Consider the following 18,133-nt stretch of genomic DNA (forward strand, 5'->3'; position numbering starts at 1 on the left):
TTTTGCTTTTTCTTTGTCACATTTACGCATTCCAGATGCACAAGGACAAACATTATGGCGGTCAAAAATAATAAGCACATTCCTATGGGTTGGTGACCCATTCTTTGATCAATGAAGATAATGTTTACAGGCAACACTCAGGCTTAATTATGGTCAAATCTGTAGAACCAATACATTCACTTATGTAGAACCTGTCTGACAACATGAAGTAGGCTGTGAGATGTCAAAAAGCGAAATATCATACCTTGATCTTGATGATGGCAACGTGGCGGACATCGATCTTTCTGGGAAGGACATTACAAAGCCGTTTTAAAGGGTTCTGGACAACGCAGAACCAAAATGAGAACCAAACATAAAACAGTGATGAATCTTTCCTGGCCTATCAAAATTATTTCAAGAGCACAGTAACAACCCAGAGAGGTCACACAAGAAGCAAGCAGAACGCCCAACATGTTGCAGGTCTCACTCGACTCAGTTAAGACGACATGATTCACCGAATGTCCGCCCATCCACAAAAGTTTTACATTGAAATTTATGTACCTAAAATTAAGGCCTTAAATGTCTTAAATTCAGTTTTAAGCAATATGTTTGCCTTTAATATGTTAGTCACAGGTCTTAAATTTTGTATGTTTTATGTTTTGACATCTTCGTTGCGTGACACTCAAGACAGCTGATGCTGCCACTAGCTAGTTAGCAGCTAATTCACAGCTAACTAGCTTTTGTTGCATTTCTTGTGGATAAGTGCAAATTTATCGCCAGTTGGCTGGATGAAGTTTGGACTTTTCTGTGGATTGAGGGTTTAAAATTTAATTTGTAATGGTCTTAAAAAGTTCAAGACAGATGGTGAAACCTGCAAAAAAAAAAAATCCTGATTCAACAATAAGAAAGTAAAACTAAGGACAAATGCCAACTATAAAAAAGAGAGTCACTTTCTTTAACAATAAAATGTGTCTGAAACTTATGATAAAAAAAACTGAAAGAAGAAAAACTAAAAGCAATTAAAATTCGTTTTCTCAGCCTTGTATGTTCAGTGTAACGTGAGGTTAACCAGGAAAGAAGACCAGTCACATCTTATAAAGTCATCATTAAGTGCTTGACTGACTAAATCCGCCTTTTTACCATCTTCATGTGCAGCCACCATGAATCTGTCCCATTTCTATAACTCCAGAGTCTTAGATATGGTTGCTGCACTGTGGTGAATCTTTAGCTTCATAGCGAAACCTAAAGAAAAACCAATACAAATGTTACCAGATTACTTTGTGCCCCCAAAAGAAGACTTTGTCTGCCATTACAGGGGACAAAGGTTGAGCAGTAAATTGACACCAAACCAGAAAATATGTCCAGGAACGAGGAGCTGTGCATCAGTAATGGTTCTGAACTTGACCCCAGAGCCGAGCACCCGGAAAACAAAGACAGGTTTGCTAGCTGTTGCTGTGCTAACAACTGTCTGCAGGGAAATGTAGCAGGAGCACATTCTGAAATGTAAACATTAAAGCAGGGATGTAGTAGCAGATCTACTGATATTAGCAATGAAATGGACAATTTCAGCTTAGCAACAAGAATCTGTGTTCGAGACTTGCTTTTTTATGCTAACACTCATCGGAAGAAGAACTGAAGAGAAACACTGAAGAACCCTACATCTAATGTAAAATATTTACTCAGGAGCATTTTGGGTACTCACTAGAAAATAGAATATTTGACAGAGACGAGATACAAAAGGTTTTTAAGCACTTCAGAAATATTTTTAATGTTAATCTGCTTCACATTTTCCTATCAGAGCTAACAGACTTTTAAAATGTTGTGCCGACGAGTCTGGGCTGCATCGGATCGCCCATAGTTTAAAATCTTCAATATTTAGGGTCGGTTTAGAAGCAGATAAGCAGAATAACGCAAATGTGGACTGGACAATCCTGGACTGGAATATTCTGTACTTATTACAGTTTATTATATTGTTATACAGATTTAAGTCGATAAGGAATCATCAAACTCAAAGTTATTCACAGAAACTTTGTGTATTCTTTTTTTTTTTTTGTGGTGCACATCTAAAACATTTGAAAGGAAATTGCAGTTTGGGAAGCTGGATTAACCTGGTGCAGTGCTACTAGACATGCTATTGGCTGCCGTTTGCAAAGCAGCCAATGCATGGGCTGCATTTACTTTCACTGGTGCCGATTGGCTGTACCCCAGAAAGCTGAAATAAGGAAGACTGCTGTAGATGTTAGCTTCTGTGGTAGTGCTAAAACGGTTTCCCCTGTACACATTAATGCATAATGAGATATATTTAGTGTTGAACTGTGAAAATAGCCAAGCGTTTCCAGAGGGGGTCTCAACTATTCCTGGAGTTGAACTATTTGCGGCTGGCATTGGTCCCTGACAAGGGAACGCCGATATCCACTATATTAATGTAACTTTCAATTAGTTTTATATGCATGGCCTATTTATTGAACGTGTTCTTGGAGTGCTAATTTGGAGTTATAAGATTCCAGCATCTGAGTACAAATCGAATGCACCATATAAGCCTGCCACAAATCAGCCAAATGAAACCCTTGGAGCACCAGAGACACAACTTCCTGCAGGGTTGCCAAGTCTCACAATTCAGAATTTTCTTCTGTTTTCTGACTCTGCCTAGACACATCTCGTTCCAATTAAGGAGATTTTATTACCGTTCCTACCGACAGCCGAGATGATGGCAGCTCTGACTTGAACAACTTGCACAATCTCTAGAGATGAGGTGAGGGACCAAAGTCTACAAATGTGGGATTGTTGGACATTTTAGACCAACAATCTTTCATTGCAAAAGAAAATCTTGTGAGAAGAAACCAGCATTCTGTCATTGTCAAAGAAAACGGTGCAGTGTTACTGCTGCTGCAACCAACGTTGTCCTGTTTACTCCAAGTAAGGCAGACTAATGCTCAAAACTTGCCGGGGTGTTGCTCTTGCATCCACTGTGATTCTGCCGCATTAGCAAATCCCGCAGGAGCCAGATTAAGATTTTTATAACGTTCAGCTCAAACAAGGTGACATGTTCAAGTCACGTACAATTTGTGACGCTGCGCAGCGCGACCTAAGCCTAAATTTCTCGAAACTCGGCAACAAGCGGGAGCCTGTGATCATGCCTCGCTGTGAAGAGCACTGAAGCTTCACTCTAAGAAGCTCAAGCACGTTGGAAGATCAGCCCAAAATGAGGGTTTTAAGTGGTGTCAAGCTGCTTTGTTAGAAACTGGCAAAGCTTTTTAGAGTCCAAGATATTTTAACATTCAAAAAAATGTCACACAGTTAATTCTGCTAATATCCCTTGTGTGTGAAGACTGCATCAGTTGCTTGTTTTTTTGCCTCTAACCAGCTGTCAGTCAAAAAGGCAACACAACCAATTAAGCAGATCATCTTCAATAGTACTTTTAGCTAAAAAGAACAACAACAAAAAAATTGAACGAATACAGACTCAAAACTCCATCGGTTATCAAACTTAGAAACATTTCATGGGAATTAATAGGAATTTAGTTACAAAAAATATATATATTCATGCCCGTATACGATGTGGTTTCCTTAAATGAACCCCCATTTCCAGTTCATCCTCGTGATTTCCCATGAAAGGTTCACAGTTTGAAATATTTCGAAGATCCCCACGGAGAGTTTCTGATAACACTTCGATCTCAGCAGCCTCAAATAAAGAGCAGAACGCGTTGACTTTTGGACGGCAGGTCCCTGAACTTCCCGTGTTGTTTGTGTTTCAGTGAGTTGTGAGTCACTTGTTTTACGTACAATCAGCCTACTGTGTTTTCTATCTATTTAATTATGTAACCCCCAAAATGAGTTTTTGCTCTATGTGGACAGATTTCGTCCTGAACACAGAAACAGCTAAGGTTGACTATTTCAGGTGAAGATACCGTTTAAACACTGATATACACAAGTTTCCCTGTTTCCACTGTGGCAGATTTAAGGCATCGGTCTTTATTTTTTCTTTTTGTGAACCTCCCCCCATTTTACCTTTATTTTGTGAATGAAGTGTACGTGTGTGCTTGAATGTGCCACTCACACAAGGTGTTGGTAAAGAGCACTTTTCATCGTATGGAGGAACTTGTGGTTGTATGTGCAGGGTTATTGCTCTCAATAATCTCAGAGGTCAATCTGTTCTCCTAGCTCGAAGGCATCCTTATTGCTGTCTCTGATTGTTTCTCTCTCTCACACACACACACACACGCACACGCACACACGCTTAAACACACACTTTTCGTTACGTTTAAAGAGCATTTGCGATATCTAAATCTGCAACAAGAAGAGACAAGCAGATCTCAGTTTCACGGCGGAGGCTCGTCCCTCCTCCGTTTTCTTGTCCGTCTTCCCTTCACGCAGCGTTTCCGGACGCCTCCCCGCAGCGGCCCGTCACACCTGCATGTTGGGTTTGCTCAGGTCCCCGTTCCCCTGGTTCCCTCCTCCGCCGCTCCCGTTCATCGGCCCCCTCTCGTCCTCGTCCTCGCTGTCCAGCTCCTCGCTCTTCCGCTTGCTGTAGCGCTCGTACAGCACCATGAGCACGCCCATCACCCAGGCCGACACCGTGCCGGCCGAGAAGATGACGAAGCCGATGGCGATGAAGAAGAGGTAGTCCCAGTAGCCCAGGCCCTGGTGGCAGTCCGCCCGCAGCTGCATGCCGACCTCCGCCAACCGCTGGCCCGCCAGCTCCGGAGGGTTGTAGCAAATCGTCTGGCCCTCATCTGGAAGTGGAGGTGAGATGGGGGAATTAATTAGGAGGGGACATCGCACGAAAGGACGTCAGGGCTGAGGATAATGAGTGCATACGGTGGAGGATGAAGGGCAGAGTGTCAGAAAAGGGGGAAACAAAAAAGGACACAAAAATGTAATTGCTTTGGAGGAAACGCCGGGCGACCATCAATAACATCCACACAGACGCAGCCTTCGACAAGGCGTCGATAACCTTCGTGATAAAGGATCCCAAAAGACGCTAACATATTTCCTCTGAGTAATAATAATAAGAAAGAAAGAAAAAAAGTCTTTGGCGTGCAGGACGCCGGAACAGAACATTACTATGCCGCACACACCGACGCATGCATTCAAGGAAAGGTGACACCGGCCCTCCCTCACTCGTCCAACAATAAACACCAACAAATGACTCCGCCGCTGCGGAGAGACAAGCAGACAAATGTTTTCTCTGACAAGACATCTGCCCTCGTAATGAGGAATATGATAATCGGCCTGACTGACGGCTGACCAAACAAAAGACGCAGAATTATTGGCACGAAACAAAACACTGCGCACGGTAAAGAGTTCATTTGGAGGCTGGAGGGGATGGCGCTGGGCGCGTAAAGGTTACAACAGCCAGACAAACAGGATTATGGGATTAAAAGTGTTTCCGAAGAGCTTATCAGGAGAAACCGATCAGAATGCCGGAGTCAATACGTCTTTACGCCGTTCTGCTCTTGTAAAGACTTTGCTCGTCATTTACTACTGAAATAAATCAAAAGGGAAACTTTTTTTTTTGTTTGAATTGATTGAAGTGCAAATATGCAGGTAGGAGGGTGTACATACAAAATTGCACTTTAACCCCTTAACTTTCCTGACAGCATCCTCACTGACTTACATGCACAGCATTTCGAGGGCGACAGGTAAACGTTTAGCTCTTTGCTTTCTAAACTGAGTCAGAAATTGGATTCTTTTTATAACTCAAGCTTCCCACTTTTCACAAGCAGAAGAATTATAGCAGCATTGATGGTCTTTGCTCTGGATGATGGCGATGTCTTTCACAGCTGAGCTGCCCACTCCATCCAAGAAACTGTGTCATTCTGCTTCAAGATTCATCACTAAAGATGGCCATACAACACATAATTACATGTTACATAAAAGCAGATCTCTCTTTTTTTTTTGTCTATAAGAAGAGATTACAGCTACTTTCCCTAAGGCACCTTCACATCCACAGACTGACGTTTTTGTCCGTTCTCCTTTGCAAGCTGATTTATTCTCAGTCAGATTGGATGGTGAGTATCTGGACTCTAAAAACAATTAGGTTTAGGACAGGACACTCAAACCTACCAGTATGTTTTGCTCAAAATACAAGCCTCTTTTTTTTTTCAAGGTTTGTATTTGGACACATTTACAAAAAGTTACTATAAAAGGTGCAATTAAATTCCCTTAGCAGGTTCTTGTTTGACTCTGCAAACAAGCAAAGATGACAACGTCGCCTCGTGAACTTGTAACGAGTCTGAGAGATCTCTCAGTCGACAGTTAAAAGTCGAAGGTCAAGACGAGGTCAGGAGGACGGAGAACGTTTTCTGGGTCAGCCGTTCCTGGAGCTGGAAATCACAAACCTTTCTAATTTGACTGCGGAAGACTTTCAGAGTCTCTGCAGTGGGAGTTCACCGCTGTGCGCTGCAGAAAAATACCGACTTTCATGGATGAGTCATAGATGGAAAACCTTTCTGCATTCGCAACACAATTCGGCATCAGAAGCTAAAAAAATTTAACTTAACAAAGACCATGGAAGGAAGGAGAGGGGGGAAAACCCTCCAGCCAAACGGAAGCATTTTGAAAAATTCTCTACAAAAAACTTAATGCACCAAACACCAACTCAAATTCTCCTCCCAGCTGCAAAACATGTGCTTAAAAGCTGTGAGATCTCACACGGCGGTGGCATCAAAGGTTCATGTCGATCAACAACACTCAGCCTTTTAAAGGGCATGCAGAGTGTTTTTTCTTTAAGACACTGATAGATTATTTCAGCATGGATTCCTTTACATGTCCACTAAAATAATAGGAAACTCAGCAGTTTGGTTTTTGATGTTAAACTGAGTACCATTGATGCTTAGTTTCGTCTTTTTGAAATGTGGTCTTATTTGGAGCTTTTTCTCCTCTTGCCTTCCACAGATTGTTCCTCGACTGAGGTCTACTGCTGCTGTACGACAGACAAGCTAACAAGGCATTTACTAAAAGTAACGAAATGAAATAATGACCCCATGGATTACGGAGCTATTCACAGGTAACAACTCTGTCTATGGTTTCTATGACGTCTATGCTGCAAAAAGAAAAACCACAAAAAGAGTGATAAATATGGGAATAAATCTAAAGAGGCAAGAATTCACACTATAGGAAGGCGACTATAAAGATAATTTGCATTAGAGATGGGCGGCTCGATCCAAAGTATAAATAAAATCGATATTAAGTTGGTATCACTATAGGATCTATGCTTTCATTTCAGATTCCCTCTTGAATTTTCTTTTTCTTTTTTTTTTAGTATTGTAGTTTCTCAACTCCACCTAAAAAAAAAAGAAAAGATTTTGCTTTGATTTGTTCTCAAATGATAAAGAAGGACACAAATAGTTTGTTTTTCAAAAGTTCAGTTTTTCTGTTTTCTCTGTTTATGGTTTTAATGTGTTATTTAAGTATTTTTGCAGACACATGTAAACTTTCTCCATATTCCAAATTCATTTTAAAAGGAAAAAAAAACACAAGAACACATAAACGATCAGGAGTTTGATAAGACATCAAACAAGAATACACAGTTTTAGTATCGGTATCAGTATCGGTATCATTGACAGTGGTGTTGTATTCACTTGGTATCGGATCGACACCAAAACGATATTTTGCACACTTCTACTTTGAGTTTTTATTCTTGACATTGTGAAACAGAAGAAAACAACAAGAACAAAAAACAGACATTAAATCATAGGTAAAATATTCCCCACTGAACTTTAAATCTAAACTAACAATTTAAAAAAAAAAGGGTTTGTCCTGCGCTTGAAAAGCTGCCAAGTTTATGCCGATTAGAGTGACTTCTGCACGCGTCTAGAAAAGGAAAGAAAGCAGGAAACAGTTTTCAATCAGCCCATCTTCACGTGTCCTGCTACTTCCCCTGCTCCTCCCTGCCTCTTTAATTGCCTTGTGCGCTCCAGAAAGGGCAGATTTTTCTCTCCTTCCTCCAGCTCAGAACAATGAGAGAGATGACGGAGAAGAGATAGAGAGACGAACAGCGGCAGCACTTTTAAAGATGAAAGTCCAGAGGGAGTGGGGACCTAGATAATAACAGAGAATCCCGTCTGACGGAGAGAGAAAAAAAAAAAAGAGCTAACTTGTGCACAGATTTAAAATATTTACATCCACATGCTTTTAAATCAAACCGCCAAATGATGAGTCTGATTTTAGAAGGAGAGGGAAGGTTTCTTTTTTCTTTTTTCTTTTGGCAGCAGTCTGAATGGATTTCCTTATTATCTTAATTAAGCTGCAGTTATCTACCAATAAAAGTCCCGACGACAAGGAAAGGAGCGGCAGCAAAGAGCAGCAGGATAGGATCTGTACTTGTCAATCTACCCGGCCTGGGTAGATTGACAAGTAGATTTTTTTTTCTTCAGCAGCAGCTGCAGGAAACAGACAAAACAATTAAACCCATGCACACTTTACAAATCTCTATCTGTGTTATTCAGATTCAGCCCCTCAGATAACCCGAGACTAGACAAGATCCATCTGATGATGATGATGATGATGATTAGATCGGTGCTACGTAGAATGTGAGGATTAAATGTAACAAATTAGCCAGCTCGGTGGTCCGATAAGCTATCTCTAAGCCCGCCGGGGAGAAATTTCCACAACACACCTGCACAGCTTTGATAAGGTTTTTTTTTTTTTTTTTAATCGATACGGACGCAGCAATCGCCTGAGGATTTGTCTCGCCAAAGGTCTCCTGTTAACGCTTTTATGTCATGTGTGCGCCGGACCTCTGCTTCTTAACACAGCAGCAGAGACGTGTTTGTGTTTATCTGACAATTGTCCTCAGTGCAGGTTTTAAATAAAATATATTATGTACCAAGAGCGTTCACAACGCTTTAAGCTGCTGGGGAAACTTTTAACTTTATTTCAAGGCATTTTGTGGGATTAGTGATGAGGCATGTGGTAAGATTACATTGAGGTTGCTCTGCAGTAAAAGTTCAGTTGAGGATATTTGCCGACAGGCAACGGCAGTGTGCGACTCGACCGACGTGGTTATCTTCTTCCTCTTCACGTTTCACAACACCTCCCTTCGCTCAAAGGAGACTAAAACGCACCAAGCTGGTTTTTACTTTACCTCGGTCTCTGAAGAAACCGAGGCAAACGCTTACCTTGAAAGTTCACAGAGCCTAACGCAAAACCAAGAAAGAATTTAAAACAGAGGACCGCTTTATCTGTGTTTTTAACTTGGAAACCGTCCTGCTCGAGAATAAGTGGCTCTTTCTTCTTAAAAGGGCCCCAAAGTGGGAACCTTTAAAAAACTCAAAACAAACATGAATTTAAAAAAATGTTTGGGCTGGTAGAGCATTACCAAAATATTCATTCAGGATGACCGCAATCACACCAGCCTTCGTGCCCCACAGCCATAAGTTGCTGTGGCATCATGTCTGGTCACTGAAGGGTAGCAAAGAATGGTCGAGCAGCTGAAACTGGACACGTCCTCACTGCGTCAACACGTTCAAGGCACCTCAAGAGGAGAGAACCCACTTACAAACACAGACCTGACACACAAGTGACCTACTACAGGTTCACAGCCAAATCAAAATGGATTCACCCAGTTACCACTCGCAAAAGCAAATAAAATGATGCCTTTAAGTTCACTGTCAAGTGACATGCGTCGCACGTTGCCGGGGGAGCTGGCATTCAAAGGCCTTCATGTCTCCATACTTTCGCTCCTCTGAGGCTCTCTGTGCTTCGGCTCGTACGGTTGTCCGTCCACAAGCCTGAGTCACATGTAGTGTCTGTTCGAGCCGTTTAGCCCATTTTGTCAGTCTCAATACCCTGCCAGGCTTTCTTCCAAGGTAGGTGTGAGGATTGTGCATTATCACTTAAACAGCATCACTTTTTGTAGCTGGATATGGAAACCCCGTATGTGCAGACACGAACGCTTTAGCAGACACGTCCCTCCGGATATTTGGGTCTGTTTTTTTTTTCTTTTCTCCTCTGATCTCTCTTTCAAACATAACATTTTCAGCTTTGTTCAACATTTGTCGATTTATGTCTCTGCAGCCTCCTCTCTTAAACAAAAAAAAAAAACACTAACAAAAGCCAGGAGTGATCTATAAAACAACGCCAGGGTTTGCAGTTGCAATTACTTTAAGCGTGCTCTAATAAAATCCCTTTTCTTTTGTTTCACAGGCTCAAGTAAAAGTTCATAAGGGAAGAAACAACAATCAAACCTTAAGGATGGTCCTGCTGACCACGAGCTGCCATAACTCTGTGAAATTAAATATAACAACGAATACATTAGCTGCAGTAATGAAATAATACAACGAAGGCAAATCCGTAAAGTCGACAGGACTTCCTGAACGAGAGGCTGCAGAGGCCGAAAGCACTTGGCTGAAGAATGAACAGAGAACGACAGCAGGATGCTACAACGTTACAACCCACAGATCAGACGGCTGAAACTAGAAAACACTTGGCTGTTTTCATATGTCATGTTTGCAGCATAAAGCGCAGAGATGAGCAGAAAGTAACAGAAAGTTTTACTGCAAATGATAAATACAAGTTAAGCAAAAGGAACTAAGAGGACTAAACCCAACAGCACAAAGAATGGAACATTGGAATAAATTAAGAAGCTAAACACAAAGGAATGAGGTTATATTGACAATAATGAGTACAGAAACTTGAGTATCGCAACACATAAAACAACTTTTGTGACTTCCTGGTTCTGTTCAGCTGATAAAACGGATTTAGCTACATGTGCTGTGCCGTGTTATTGACGTCAGATATTGCATTCTTCTTGAAAGTAAACACAAAATAAAATGGTCTTCCAGGGTAATTTTGGAAACAAAAGGACAACCTCAGTCTTCAAAGCCCATCATTGTAAGCTTTCAGTGATTCCAAACATGTCAGATAAAATGACAATTATCCCAAACAGTGAATAAAGCAGAAGAATAAAATAAAAAAATTAAAGCTGGATTCCAGCAGTTTTGGCTCGCTCGCTTAAGAAATCCAGCAGAGGAACAAAAAAAAAAGTCAACCTGCACATATACGTACACTGTGTCTCTACTTAACATTCATGGCTACGTTTTAGAGAAAATTCATGACTGATTGCTATAATCAGAGATAAGAGAAAATAATGTGTGTATTACCGGAGAACACAGGAAAAGGTGGCAGTCAGGATGATTCACCCTCCGCTTCGGCATTTTTCACCGTCTGTTTCTTTGTCGCACGTCCCATCACTCAGACCACTCAGACGTTATTCTGGCACAATGCCCTTGACATTTTCAGTTTGCCTCCGTTTTTCCACAGTGCTCACTTTTTCTGCTGAGTCTTGTCTTCAGTAATTCATGCTCATATGCACTTTTTCATATGCACCCCAACCAACTACCAAAGGTCCCACCAGTCTTCCCTGAAAAATCCATTGTTTAGGAGACAGGAAATCACACGGTCAAAGTTGTAAAACTGCCATTCTCAGAACTGCGTCGTTATCGTATGGATCTCTGTTCTATTGAGCAGAAAACATTTAGTTTTTAAACAGATATTTCGATCTAAAAGCAGAACTTTGTGAAATATTAAACGTGCTGAATATAAAAATCTTGATTTGTCGTTTTTTGTTCTATATGTTCGTCTTTTTGAGCTGAAACAGATTAGCTCGAAATCTGTGTGTCACGCAGAGTTTGCTGGCTGATCCTTTGGATTGTGAGTGCAGTCACCATGAAGAACCGGTCTGCATGGTCAGTGAACGCACCACGGCAAAGAGGTAAATAAACAACAGCACAATAAGCAATCCTCTGACAGGAATATTGCTGAATGCACTCAGGTAGACATTGCTTTTAACAATATTAGCACACCTTAAAGTTAATAATTATTTATACATTTTTTTCATTAATCACATGATCTAAATTTTTCACATTGCCAGATTCTCAGTAAATAAAGCTTGAGAGACGAGAGACGGTCCAGAGGAGCTTTAAACTCGCATGTAAGCAACGTCGCCTCGTTTCTTAAAAATCTGTGAAGGATCCACGGGCGATCTCTGTTATTCTTTTAAAATAAATTATGAAAATATTTCTTTGAACGAGGGATTTGCTTCCTCTTTCCCCACAGCCTACTGCAAACAGACCATCTAAAATCACCTACGATTAATAATAATGCGAGCTGTGGATTTTACACTGATATGGTTGAATTAAAATGTTGCAAAAAATAAAAAAATAAAAGCAGTTTGAAGTCGCTGGCACTCTCACTCTACAACAGTTTGTGGTATAGTAACACTTCGCGATGTCTTTTTGTGAGTATTGTGGACTAAAACGACTGATTGTAGGGCACCTTTTACAAAACGTTGCGACCAAAGTTGACCCTTTTTTTAAGCTACATTAAATTGCCATAACATGGTCTTACAAAAAAGTTGAAATTCCTGCACTTAATCTTCCTTTTAAAGTCTTCAAAAGGATAAAGCAGAGGAATTGTTGCAGTCCTATGTTAATATTTCTGATATTTGCTGGAGTCTCACTTCCTGTATAAAGGTATCGGTCAGAATGAGCAGCAGAAAATACCTCAGTAGAAAATTTCTGCTGCGTTTCTAGAGGTTTCTTAAATCTTTTCTGCCTCCTTTGATTTTATTAAAAAATGTTTCTAGCTAACTGAGTTTTCACTGATGCATTTTCTGTTTAGAGTTTTTTTTGTGTATTAACTCACTGCGTAAATGCTGTTATTATCAACAAGATGTTTAATTCAGCCATAAATTGGTAAGGAACTGTTTGAGTTTGCGTCTCAAAAAATTTATGAAAACCACAAATCAGAAATTGAAGGATCTGTTTCAATGGAATCATTGTATTTCTATTTTTCTAAACTGTTCACTTTGTCGGGACGGCGACTCTTCCGTGTGTTGGTTGCTGAATTTCACCACCGTCTTGCCGCTCATTAGTCCATATTTTAGGTCTCTGCATTCACAGCATTTCGTAATGCTGTAAAAAGACACAGACACCCCAGGAGCCAACTACCGGATGTTTTCAGGTTAGGGAGAAAAATACAGCAGACAGAGATTTAAAGATGTACAAGAGCGTCCCACCCCACCTTTGTTGCTGCAGAGTAGCAGGAACCTGCAGTCTAATTCCTCTTAGGAAAGTAACTGTTGCCTCAAAAAAAGAAAAAACATCTACAGCTTCTGCATGCTTACTGCACTGCAGTTTCCACACAGCCTCAGCTTAACCTGCATTCTGGAAAACCCTGCAGCATGCGCCCGGGTCGGGAAGCGTCGTGGCGTTGTGAGATGTGGGTGGAGGAAACTTTAAACGTTTGCAAACAAATTAATAAATCTGCGCAAGCATGGAGAGAACTGTCGCGTTATTATCGAGGAGAACAGGAAGCAGGCTGCAGCTGAGGTTTTGTTTTTGTGACGAAGACCCACGCTGTCCCGACGTCGGCATGCAACAAGGATTGTGGCCAAGCCGGGCGGAAAGTGTGGAGAAGCCTGCCGCTGAGAGTGCACAAAGCCCTGCGGCTCAGTGACACCATCAGTGCCTGGGGCTATTAGGATAAAAATAGTACTGCAGGAATTAAACAGCAGCAATAAGAGGAAAATACACAGAAAACATCTTACTGAGCTACAGACGCAGCAAGATACTGACAGCACAAGCAACCGCTAACGGAGAGAATAAACAGAGCATTAAAGTAACTGGTGCATACAAGGTGAACACAAGCAGAGTCTACCTGTGTGTATGTCTGTAAGTATTCTTTAAATACAAAATTAACTTTTTCTTAAATAATTTTTTAGAACCACAAACTTTAAAGGGGCAGTATTAAGTATTTTCCAGATTCAGTCTCATTTCATAGCGCAATCAATGACAATGTTAACTTCCGTTGTTATAAAAAGTGTTGTACGTATTTCAAATATGACTTAAAAGAAATCTGACATCATAATTTAGCACCCTGAAATCGGGCTTCCTTCTCTTTAAGAAACTCCTGCTCTTTCTGAAACTCCACCTTCAGGAAGTCATGGCAACATGGCTCCTCTGTTAACCCTTTAATGTCATTTTTACCAGCGTTTCTCCAAGAAGCAGCGAATGAAGAGCTCAGCTGAAACCAAAAAAATCTCACTGTTTCCCAGTTAAAAGCAACATTAATCCACCAAGTGTCTGCTAATTGCTGCTTGCTAGTCTGAAGGAGCTGAGTGGGGGAGTCAGTTTAATGTACTTTACTGAGATTTTAGGCGACAAACCAACATGACGTAGCAAATGTTTGTGAAGTGGAAGGAATATGATAAATGTTTTACAAATTAAAATCATTCACCCCCTTTTACGTCCCGACACCCCAAATTAAAATCCAATGAAGTGCACCTGTATGAAGGCCTCGTCATGACGACCGTAGGACACATCAGAGATAAATGTCTGTGGGTCAGCTCAGCTTAAAAACACACACACAGATCTTGTCCTTGTGGAACATCTGCAGGAAGAAAGCCATCAGAAGTTCAGTTTGCAGTTCGGAGACGTCAGACACTGGAAGCAGGTGCTCTGATCAAATAAAACCAAAATCAGACTTTTTAGGCCTGCATGTGAAATGCTGTGCATTTTATTGAAAAATTAAACAAAACAAAAAAAATTATGCAAGCTTTTTCTCCCAATTCATAGCTATGCAAACTTTGTGTTGGTTTATGAACATTTTGGTAAGGAATATTGTAAATGTACGACTAAATTGTGTCTGCTGACACAGAAGCAATTGTTGAAAGTCTGGATGTGGGAAAAAAAAAGTTTTACCTTATAATAAAACTAACAATTTCACTGGAAAATTGGGAGACGTTTTCTTTTACGTCAAGGTCTTTATCAAACTTTTGTGAATAATTTTCACTTTTGTGAATGATCTCTGGAGTTGGACAAAATATCAGACACGCTTCTGTATTTTTGGCACCAGGGACGTTAAGATAACGACCATCGTAATTCCTCCAATTAATTCACATTTTAGTCAGCTCCAGTTCCTCCCTAACATCGATGTTATGGGGAAATATAAGTAGAGGATTAAAATATATGTTTATCTTTTCCTCCATGAGCAGTAATTCTTTTTTTTTTTTAAAGTATTTAGAGTCTTATCTTAGCGATTGGCACAGTTCTTGCACGTTGGCAAGAAGAAAGTCTCTGTTACATCTCTGTGTGTCTCCCAGGGAATCAACAAGCCAAAAAGATTTTTAAAAGTTTTTGGTGAGCCTTTGACAGTCTGTAGCACCAGGCTTCCACTGTTGCATCTGTTTAGCTGTGAAATCAAGCTTGTTTGTACATTTGTTCAATAATTATAAAAGACCCGAATGTGTAAGGATGGCTTAACACTTTTGAAATCAGAGTCTCGTGGATCTGACATTTTATTACTGTTGGATCATAATTAACATGAAACATGAAACAGAATGTTCAAGAAGGCAGCTCTTAACAAAAAATCGCAAGGATACAATTTAAAAAAGAAAAAAAAACCCTGTTCAGTAAATATTTAAATGTTTAAGTTTCTCCACTCCTCATCAGCTCTCAGAAAGATAGAATAATAATCTGATGATGAGAGTCGGACAGGGAGAAAAATTCATCTGAAAAATAAATTACAATTTGTCAATCTTGCATTATTTTTTTTTTATGTTTTTCAAGTTTCCGCTATACCTGCAGGTTGAGTATTTTCCATTGTAGCTTGAAATGAACGACCTTCTGTTTCCCAAGGGTATAAATATGGCATCACGCAGGTTAACAACACAGGAGTAGGTCCAAAAAATCTCACTGTTTCCCAGTTAAAAAGCAACATTAATCCAGCTTTTGATGATGGCTGACAATGGCTGACCTCTTTTTTTTTCTTTTTTTTTTTAGTAACGCACACCTTCCCTCGTCCCTCAGACGCAGCATTAGTCAGATTACCGACGTGCTGCTCTCCATCATCTATATGATCCCTGCTTCCTCTGATTCGAGAGATCGGATGCAGCGACGGAAAGCAGAGCGGGTCAAACGGAAACACACCGAGCAGTCTTCTTCTGTCACTCTGTCTCCTCTGCTTTATCACTTCTTCTTCTTCCAACTCTGACAAGTTTGCCCTCATCCTCCACTCACTGCTATCCATCCTCCTTTCTGCTCTTCACACTCTCCTCTCTCATTTCCAGTCCCATTTCGCTGTTGTCACGCACATTCCTGTACACACGCACACACACACACACACACACACACACACACACACACACACACACACACACACACACACACACACACACACACACACACACATGCATGCAGCCACGTTGCGCATCCAAACTCGGGCTCCCGTGCTGACACTCCTCGGCAGCTCAGGTGATCGCATCGCAAACGCGCCCACGCCGTGCATCACATCAGTCCTGGTTTCAAGTTCACGCCGTGAAATGCGGCGGGACATAAAAATATATGCAGGCTCCCAGCAGCCGGGCAGGCCGGCTGAATTTGATACGGTTCTCAGCACCAGATGGGTCTGAGGAACGGTTCCAGCTGATGAATAATAGATCATCTACCTGTATTAAAGTGAATCGATGCCTGCTTGTCATAATGAATGTTTTAATGGGCCGGAGTGACAGATCTGGGGCATAGCTAAAGGTAACTCCTTATTTGTCCCTTTTTGTTTTCCTCGGCTTCCTTTGAAGGCCAGTGACCCGATTTTATTTTCACGCTTTCTTCTTCATCTTTTGCCGCAAAGTTTTATACAATCCACAAATTCTTTGGATATTTTATGCATTTCCACCATTTTGCCTGTCGTGTACCTCGCCGTTTGTCTTTTATGAATATTTAACTCCTTTACTGTGTGTGCTCCCCTCTTCTCCCCCCCAGCTCTGGCTCTTTGCCCCTCGCTTATGAGCTGTCCAGGACACCAAGGGGCAGCCAGAAATGCTTTCCCTCCGAGTGAGGGCCGTCACCTCGGAAACGCCGCCAGCCCGGCGTCAGACACGCGCCGTACGTCCTGTGCATCTGAAACGACGGACTTCTCAAAATCAGCAGCCCTATACTGTAAGCTCCGTGAGTCATTCAGCGACTCCGGCGTTACATTACGACAAGAAAATGTACGAAAGCTCTCGACGTCAGGAAGGAAGCGACGGCTGCGGGTGAGAGGGAGAGAGCGACGGGGAAGGACGAATGAACAGCCTGGCTTTAAGTGGACACATTTTATTCTGTTATGGTTCAAACGCAGGTGTCAAAGCGGAACAATAAGTAATTAATTTATTACCAGTGACATGATAAATAATATTGCCCATTTGTTGTTTAGTTTGTGTGTGTGTGTGTGTGTGTGTGTACGATTTTGTCTTGTCGCAACCACAGCGTATTTGATCGGCACTTTTAGTGATATACCAACACAAAGTGAGAAATTAAAAACACCGTTTTCCTTTTTGTCTGTCTTTACACATAAAAATCAAAAAGCGGGATTAGAATTTATATCGATCCCCCCTTTATTTTGACACCCCCAAAAAACTAAAATCTAGAGCACCAAATTTCCCTCAGAGGCCATAAATAATTAATAGAGTTCGCCGGTGTGTAATTTAATCTCAGCACAAATCCCAGCCGTTTCTGTGAAGGCCTCAGAGGTTTGTTAAAGAACATTAGAGAAGAAGAAGAAGAAAAAAAACGACATGAAGACCGAGGAAGACGTCAGAGAGGTCAGCGATGGAGGTATAGAGATGTTTAAACATCCTACAGAAGGCCATTCAATCCACGATGTAACTACATTTAGCTGTTTATGCCATGAAAGAGCCTTTATAAAAGTAAAAAAACAACAACATAAAAAAAACAATATGTAAAAGAAGATGCTTCGAGCTGGTGAGATCAAGACATAACTTTTTGGTTCCTAGAAGACAATGCGAGGTGGAAAAAGCATCATTCTGGAAGCTCCGTCCCCACTGTTAAGCACGGTGGTGGCAACATCATGATGTGGGGACACCTTTCCGTAGCTGGAGCAGGAAAGCTGATCACAGAGATAAACACAGACCTCAACACAGAGACAAAACTACACTGCAGTGATTAAAATCAAAGTGCGCTGATGTGCTGGAATGGCCCAGTCAAAGTCCATACAAAGATACAATTGGAAATACATAGTAATATTTGAAATTACTACGTCTAGTGTGCCTAGGCGATGTTGCAGAGAGGGACTCGGGGGGGGGGGGGGGGGGGAAAAAATCCTCCCCCCCCAATAAAAAAGGGCAAAAAGAACCCCCCCCTTTAAAATTTTT

The 18,133-nt window shown here is 41.2% G+C and overlaps 1 protein-coding gene across 1 annotated transcript in view; it reads right to left on the reverse strand.

The window, feature by feature from the left end:
- Positions 1-3,253: 3,253 nt before the first annotated feature.
- The window catches only part of lrrc52 (leucine rich repeat containing 52), a 25,152-nt gene continuing 10,272 nt past the window's right edge, over positions 3,254-18,133 (reverse strand). The window contains exon 2 of the mRNA XM_015032891.1: positions 3,254-4,712. Coding sequence (XP_014888377.1) covers positions 4,384-4,712 — 329 coding nt within the window. The 3' untranslated portion in view covers positions 3,254-4,383. The remainder of the gene's footprint in view (positions 4,713-18,133) is intronic.

This window comes from Poecilia latipinna, unplaced genomic scaffold (assembly GCF_001443285.1).
Source record: "Poecilia latipinna isolate Pla-1442-1.1 unplaced genomic scaffold, P_latipinna-1.0 Scaffold253, whole genome shotgun sequence".
Taxonomy (NCBI): Eukaryota; Metazoa; Chordata; class Actinopteri; order Cyprinodontiformes; family Poeciliidae; genus Poecilia; species Poecilia latipinna.